The sequence below is a fragment of the Oreochromis aureus genome, linkage group 3 (genome assembly GCF_013358895.1).
Source record: "Oreochromis aureus strain Israel breed Guangdong linkage group 3, ZZ_aureus, whole genome shotgun sequence".
Classification (NCBI taxonomy): Eukaryota; Metazoa; Chordata; class Actinopteri; order Cichliformes; family Cichlidae; genus Oreochromis; species Oreochromis aureus.
Genome location: NC_052944.1, coordinates 52254692 through 52262647, shown reverse-complemented (window position 1 = coordinate 52262647; position 7956 = coordinate 52254692). Strand labels below are relative to the sequence as shown.

The 7956-nt window shown below is 36.7% G+C and overlaps 1 protein-coding gene across 3 annotated transcripts; it reads left to right on the top strand.

Annotated features, from left to right (window-relative positions):
* Window positions 1–580: 580 nt before the first annotated feature.
* On the top strand, window positions 581–7634 carry LOC120439380 (chromosome partition protein Smc-like). 3 transcript variants are annotated; one of them, XM_039610316.1, is made up of 11 exons: window positions 581–606; window positions 698–829; window positions 959–1044; window positions 2127–2222; window positions 2317–2379; window positions 2557–2652; window positions 3499–3594; window positions 4241–4321; window positions 6224–6292; window positions 6791–6856; window positions 7180–7634. In XM_039610316.1, the coding sequence occupies exons 2-11, from the start codon at window positions 826–828 to the stop codon at window positions 7216–7218; spliced, it is 696 nt and encodes a 231-aa protein (XP_039466250.1). In that variant the 5' UTR covers window positions 581–606; window positions 698–825; the 3' UTR covers window positions 7219–7634. The 3 variants fall into 3 exon arrangements, with proteins under 3 accessions (XP_039466250.1, XP_039466249.1, XP_039466248.1); XM_039610315.1 differs by having other exon boundaries at window positions 597–829; window positions 4241–4315; XM_039610314.1 differs by having other exon boundaries at window positions 597–829.
* The last annotated feature ends 322 nt before the right edge of the window (window positions 7635–7956 follow it).

The following is a 7956-nucleotide window of genomic DNA, read 5'->3' as shown; positions in this document are numbered from 1 at the left end:
GTTTGCAAGTGTTTTTCTTTTTGCAAGTGTTTTCTGAAGTTGCAGTCCGTTTGGCCTCTCAGGGCCACCGTAAACATGAGCCCAGTGGCAGCAGCAACGCTAGGCTAACACTAACTAGCTAGCAAGATTAGAAACCTGGTGCTAAACTAAGAGAAGCCACAAAATCAGTTTGAATAAGAGTAAACATTTACTCACCAAGTCAGTGTATCAGGTAAAGATCCACAGCAATGACAACAATAATATCTTGAGCTGACGCTTCTCCAGGTTTGATCAACATATTCCATAAAGAACGCACCATGAACATGGACTGATCTGGGAGGAGGACGGTAGTCACGTGGCATTTTCAAAACACATCTTTCATCCTTCCGCACTGAGAAGCAAAACTTCCAGCTTACTTAGTTTTTCTAAATTAAGACAACTCAAATAAATTGAGTTTATCAGCGTTTTTGCATAAAAAGTACTGGTAACTTATTTAAATCGAGTTCTAATAACAAATTGATAAAAATTAAGTTCAGCCTATTTAATATTTTTAATTAAACACAATATTAGATTTTACAGTGCAGAGGAACACCAACCAGAGCAGAGAGACACACAGACATGTTCCAGGTTCAAATTATATTATTACATTTATGATAGAAAGACTTTTTGAACATTTGAAGTCCAGTTTTATTGAAATGGGGTTTTTTTATGATTTCAGAGGATTTCTTTGACATCCCGTCCAGTTCTCCCTCAGTCACAGACACTTCGCCTGTTAGTTTGGCTCTTTGCATCCTCCTGTTAATTTTATCAGTTGTTTTTCTTGTACGTAGAAAGAGGAAAAACGTGATGAGTAAGTCACTGACTAATTATTCTTTACCTTAACAAAGCATCAGTGTTTTCACTGAGACTCTGATGAGAGTTTTAATATTTCACACTAAGTTTTGGCATTTCCTTCTTATTTAATTTTAATTTCAAAAAGAGACCAATAGAAGGCCAAAGGATCAGACTGAAGATGTTCGAGTTTCCACTGAGGAAGACAGAGAGAGAGAGCAGCTCAATATGAAGGTAAGAGGAAAAACTGAGAAACAGAATTAACGTGTGAGTAGATAAACACACAATATCAAGATGTTCATTGTTTTTCAGGAAATTGAATACTAATCAAACAAAATGTTACTACCGATTTCTCACTTAGATAGGCAATATTTGTGCTCAGTGTATCTTATTCAACACAATTTTATAAAGAAACAAAAAAATAAGAAGCTTCTCGGATGAGAGGTGAAACGTCTTCAAGCAACTCAAAGAAGTCCAGACGCTTTTCTTTGCAAACTCCTTTGACTACGATGACCTGGATGACTGAGAACCTTCACAGACAAAAAAATAAGAATATCACTTTTTAAAATAGAACCCTGATATGAAAAACAGGGCTTAGTGTAAAAGTTTTGACCTTGTCATTGTGTTTTATATCATATGAGCAGATCTACTGATGTGGTTATAACTAATGTTGGGCTCAGACTGTAACTCACATTACACTTTAAAGTAATGTGTTAAATTACTTATCACTTGGAGTGAGTAATCCATTACACCATGTGTTATATTACTTTTATGCTATCTATAACAAGGCCTGAAATGCACTTTGATATAATTACCGTTTAACAACATGAACCTAGACTACAGTCGCACAGACTGACACAAATCTTCATCTTAACAATGAAACCAGAAGTACAGACATTTTGTATTAGACGTACAGACACTAAAAAAACCCTCTAAAAATACTCCAGTAGAAAAGTAGAAGACATGACACAAAAGCAAAACAACTCAGTCACAATTAAACACATTTAGTGACATGACTGTGATTGTAATGTGATTACTGGAAAAATAATTAGAAAAGTACTATGCTACAGCAAAATGTAATGTGATTACACTAATATTTTACAAAGTCAGACGCAACCCTGGTTATAACTCTGGTAATTAAATGGTGTTTGTTATTCATTTTATTCTCTCTTTCTCTCCTTCTGTTTATTATTTCTGTTATCAAATTATCACCCCTGGTTAGCTGTACTGTAAAGTACTAATGTTATGTTGTCCACATTAACTTGATATGAATTGAAAAACTTTATTGTGTAATCGCTGACATCTCTCAATGGAAGTTGCCAATAACTTCAAGGCAGCAGCTCCAGGAGGAACAACAGAGGAGGGAGGATGCTGAAAATACACTTGGCGACCTGCAGAACGATAAAGAAAAGGTTCATATTTGTAATTTGTTTTATGTTTGTGTGTCTTTGTGTGTTTGTGTCTATGTCTGTTTTAAGCTGTGATGTCTCTCCCTCCTGTCTGCAGCTGGAAAACGAGCTCCAGGATGAGAAGAAGAGGAATGAGGACCAAGAAGCAAAACTCAAAGAGGTACATTTTTCAAATATTTTTTTTATCTTTGTTTTATCATTTTACATTTAACACTAAAACTGTTACTAAAACACAAAAAGCTTTCTTTACAGCTTAAATAAAATGTTATTATTTTTGTGTCTTAAACATGAACATTTCTTCCTTCTGGTCTTTCTTCATGTAACATTTCACCTGCAGTTGGAGAAGAAGAATACTGAAATCATCAATCAGCTCCAGCAGGAGAAAGAAACATTAGAGGAGCTGAAGAAGCAGCTGGAGTCCAAAAATCAGGAGGTTTGTGTTTCAATTATAATGTGAGATTATTCTGTTATCATATGTTACCTTATATATGTAATCAAAGTAGTTGAATTATGATATTGCTGTAGATCATATTATACCCCTTAATATAGAGTGTGTGATCAGTATGTAGTTTTAGTTTGCATTATACTTCTGACTTAAAAGAGTGTGAAAATCATTAGATCTATTTGATTGACCTGTATTATTCGACACTGTTGAATGTGTTACATGGTTTCTTGACATTTCATACTGCTGAATCATGAAGAGAATGTTGTGTGCAGGAGACCTTGTGTCTAGAATAGAAGAGACGACCACATTCCATACCCCCACCTTTACCGAGAGCAGAAAGACAGGGAGCCGAGGTCATAACTTAGGCGCCGTAAGAGAGAAAGAATGTGAATGTTTAGGCTTTTACGACTAGGTGGGGGCTACTAGAGACTATAAAAGGCTGACTAACCCGTCACCATTTTGAGACTTGCTGTGACCCTCTGCAGGCAGGTCTCCCCATCATGATGGTTCTTATGCTCTTAAGTGTTGAATTGTATGGAAATAAATGATTGTTGATTGAGCATTTATACACCGAGTATTGTCCTTCCTTCAGCCCAAAGATTAAAAGAAATGGGAGATTTTAACAATAAATATCCTGAATTTACTGACCCAAAACTCTTTATCTCTGTATTGTAAAGAGTTATGGAGGAAACTTTAGAAATTAGAGTAAAATGATCAGGCTCTTAATTCTATATAGTATAATCAATCATTTTAATCACTCACATATAAAAAACATATTTTTTCATCAAAACGTTTTTTAATCTCTTCTCTCTTCTTTTATCTTCTCAATTGCAGCTTTCTGACAGCATCAGTGAGCTTAACAGGGAGAAAATGATAAGGGAGAGTGAAATAAACACCATGAAGAATCAGCTGGAGTCCAACAAACAGGAGGTTCATTTCATCATTTGATCTCAGCTGTCTGTCACTGTCATATGAAAGATATTTAAACATGTCCAGCATGTTTTTCATCTGCTAAATAATTTTTCATCACTGATGGAGAATCTTATTGTCTCCGGGAGCTAAAGGATCAATTCTGCTCCAGCTTTTTATTGAGCCAAAAAGCTGCTGTTTCAAACAGAGGTTATGTTAATCAATTATAGAGAGAAAGGACCAGGGGAGCACAGAAAATTCATAGAAATATCACTACTTGCCTCAACATTGACGTAATTCAGAGCAAACGTGAATTATGCAGCTTGCTGTTGTTCATTTTGTTGAATTACAGCTGTGCATCAGGCTGCTGTCTGACACATCCTGCAGACATTATGCGCATGTTTTGCTGGCTTTGCATGAAGGTGCAGCTGATGGAGAGGAGCAGAGACACTCGTGTGAAAAAGACTGACCCTAATTTGGGCGTCATTTATTGCATCAACTCACAGTTCATTATGCTGTAGAACATGTTACATTTATTTCAATATTAACTCTGAAGCACTGTGGTTGGAAACATGTTGTTCACAGTGTGAAGCTTCAATAATTTTGTCACTTTTACCAACAAAGTGCTGCAGAAACATCAACATCTGTCTGACTTTCTTTCTGACAGATGATGAAATCTGAGAGGGAGAAGGATGAAATCATTACGAAGCTGAGGCAGACGATCCTTGCACTGGAATCAAAGGTCAGTGTAAGTATCTGAGTATACAAAGATCAGCAAGCCCATAATTATTCATACCCCTGACAAATTTTGACTTAAAGTTACTTTTGTTCAACCAGCAAATTCTTTTGTTAACAGAAATGACACAGGTGTCTCCCCAAAGATAATAAGATGATGTACAAGAGGCATCATTGTGGAAAAAAATATTTCTCAGGTTTTATTTATATTTTAGCAAAAAGTATCATGTCCAGAATTATTCATACCCTTCTCAATAATCAATAGCAAAGCCTTTAGTACAGCAATCAAACGCTTCCTATAATTGCAGACCAGCTTTGTGCATGTCTCCACAGGCATTTTTGCCCATTCATCTTTAGCAATGAGCTCCAAATCTTTCAGGTTGGAGGGTCTTCTTGCCATCACCCTGATCTTTAGCTCCCTCCACAGATTCTCAATTGGATTCAAGTCAGGACTCTGGCTAGGCCACTGCAAAACGTTAATGTTGTTGTCTGCTAACCATTTCTTCACCACGTTTGCTGTATGTTTTGGGTCATTGTCGTGCTAAAATGTCCACTGGTTCCCAAGGCCAAGTTTTTCTGCAGACTGCCTGATGTTGTTGTTGAGAATCTTCATGTATTGCTCTTTTTCATGGTGCTGTTTACTGTGATTAGGTTCCCTGGTCCATTGGCTAAAAACACCCCCAAAGCATTAGGTTCCCACCACCATGTTTGACAGTGGGGATGGTGTTCTTTGGGTTGAAGGCTTCTCCATTTTTATGCCAAATGAAGGCAACATCATTGTGACCAAATAATTCAATTTTGTTTCATCTGACCATAACACTGAAGACTAGAAATCTTCTTCTTTGTCCAGATGAGCATTTGCAAAGGCCAAATGAGCTTTTGCATGCCTTAGAAGTGCCTGGAGAAGTGGCGTTTTCCTTGGTCTGCATCCGTGGAACCCAACAGTGTCCGTTGGACTGTCTGCCTTGAGACATTGCCACCAGCAGAGCCCAGATTCACCAGAATGGCCTTGGTGGTGATCCTTGGATTCTTTTCACTCTCTCACTATCCTCCTGGCCAGCACAGGTTTCACTTTTGGCTTCCGACAACGTCCTCTGAGATTTTCCACAGTGCGGAACATCTTGTATTTTTAATAATACTTTGCACTGTAGCCACTGGAACTTGAAAACATTTGGATATGGCCTTGTAGCCCTTTCCTCACTTGTGAGCAGCCACAATGCGCAGCCGCAGGTCCTCACTGAGTTCCTTTGTCTTAGCCATGACTGTCCACAAACCACCTGCAGAGAGCTGCTGTTTTTCACCTGTTGAGTTGATTAAAACAGCTATTCCCAATTAATCAGGGTAATTAGGATGCTTTAGAACAGCTTTGACTATTTGGAATGGTATGGAACTTTGGATTTTCCCAGAGACTGTGACAGTTTGTAAAGGGTGTGAATAATTCTGGACATGATACTTTTTGCTCAAATGTAAATAAAAGCTGAGAAATATTTTTTTTCCACAATGATGCGTCTTGTACATCATCTTATTATCTTTTGGGAGACGCCTGTGTCATTTCCAGTCAAAAAATAACTTGCTAGTTGAATAAAAGTAACTTTAAGTCAAAATTTGTCAGGGGTATGAATAATTATGGGCTTAACTGTATGTGATGGCTGTCATACTCCCGATGATCATAGACCTGCACACTCTGTGTACCTCTCTGTGGTGAAGTGGTCGGTAGAATAGCAGCTGATATGATGTGTTTAATGTGATCAACCTGCTAATTTCTGACTTTCTGTTGAGAAACAAGAACAAGAAACAAAAAGTGTTAACCCAGTTAATAAATACTTTAAGAGAGGTGTGATTTCATTGTATTATGACCTTTTAAAAGAACATGTGTGTAGTCTGTTCTCATGAGTCTTTTTCACTTTTTCTTCAGCTCCAGGAGGAGAAACAGAGAAGGGAGAAAGCTGAGAAACAAGTTCAGATGTTGCCAACAGAAACAGAGGTTTGTGTTTTTAATTTGGTCCTGAGCCACTTACCTGCTGTCATCCAGCTTTTATCTCTATCTTTATGACACTGACCAAGAAAACTAAACCATCAATGACAACAAACATGAGACAACAATGGACTTAGATTACTACTGACAATGAAATCCAGTGTAATTAAGCAATATATAAATCAAGATTAGTTTAATGTATTTGTTGTCCTTTGAAATCCAGTTTGATAAAGGTTTGGTTTTTTGAATTTATGTTTGAATTCTTTCCCCAATAAAGATGACAGCCTCCCTTATTAACAGGTTTACTGAATAACGTCTGATCAAATCTTTTATTTTATAAGCAGAACTGGAATATGATTTAAAGGGAGTCTCCTTATAGCTTTTGGAGAGGAAACATAACACAGTATTTAAGATCAAAGCAATAATAAACAAACAAAAAGACAAAGACCATGACAACAAGTGTATAATCTGCTCTCATGAGTCTTTTCACTTTTTACTAAACTCCAGGAGGAGAAACAGAACAAAGAGGAAACTGAGAAAAAAGTTCAGACCTTGCAGATCAAAACAGAGAAGGTTTGTATTTTTAATTTGTTCACCAGTGAGGAGCACACACATATTATTTATTTAGGTTTGAGAAAAGGAACTGTAATTAACCAATGCCAACAAAGAAAACAAACATTTATTATTAATGAATGATCTGATTAAATGTCAAATAATTGTGGATAAAACGTCTGTTTACTTTAAGGAATAAACAAATCTAAAAAAATAATATATGTTAATTAATATATATCACCAACTTTTAAAATTTAAACTATTGGCATGTGTGACTGTTGTGTAATTACTTGTGTGCCTTAAAAGCAGCATGTCTCACATTCCTTAATGCTTCTGACTTGCAGATTTCTCAAATCAACAGTCCGTCCAAGCAGAAGAAATAGACACTGAAGGAGCCTCAGAAAGAAGTCAAGGAACAGCCCAAAAATCAGTGCTGTGCTTTCTGATTCGATTTTTATTTTTAAATAATTAGTTTACATTTATGTTTACATAAAGTGTGATAAAGCAAATTGCAAGGCACCTATATGTGTATGTGTGTGTGTGTGTGTAGGACAGCGAGCAATTTTAAAATGTGTAACTTGAATGCTGTTATACCCCCAACTGGTCACAGCAGATGTCCGCCCCTCCCTGAGCCTGATTCTGCTGGAGGTTTCTTCCTCTTAAATGGGAGTTTTTCCTTCCAACTGAAACCAAGAAACTGGACTCACATGGGATTTTTTTTATTGTTGGGGTTTTCACTGTATTATTGTAGGATCTTTACTTTACAACATAATGAACTTTGTTTTTGTGACGGTTCTTATGATTTGGTGCTATATAAATAAAATTTAATTGAAATGAATTATATCTAAATGTTGTCATTGTGATTGAAATTTATTTTATCTGTTGATCACATGTTTTAGTAATATCACTTTTGTGTCACTTAATTGTATACATGTGGGATAGCATTCAGTTTCAGCTTTATTGCACACTCTGTTAGGTATCGTGAGAAAGTTGGAGACACCCAGGCACCGACCATCTAGATTCTAGAACAACAGTAGAACAATCAAAATTTGTCCTCTCGTCCACATCAGGAGGCTGGAGGTCCCATAAAACCCCGCATAGTAGACAGGTCTGGCCCGGAT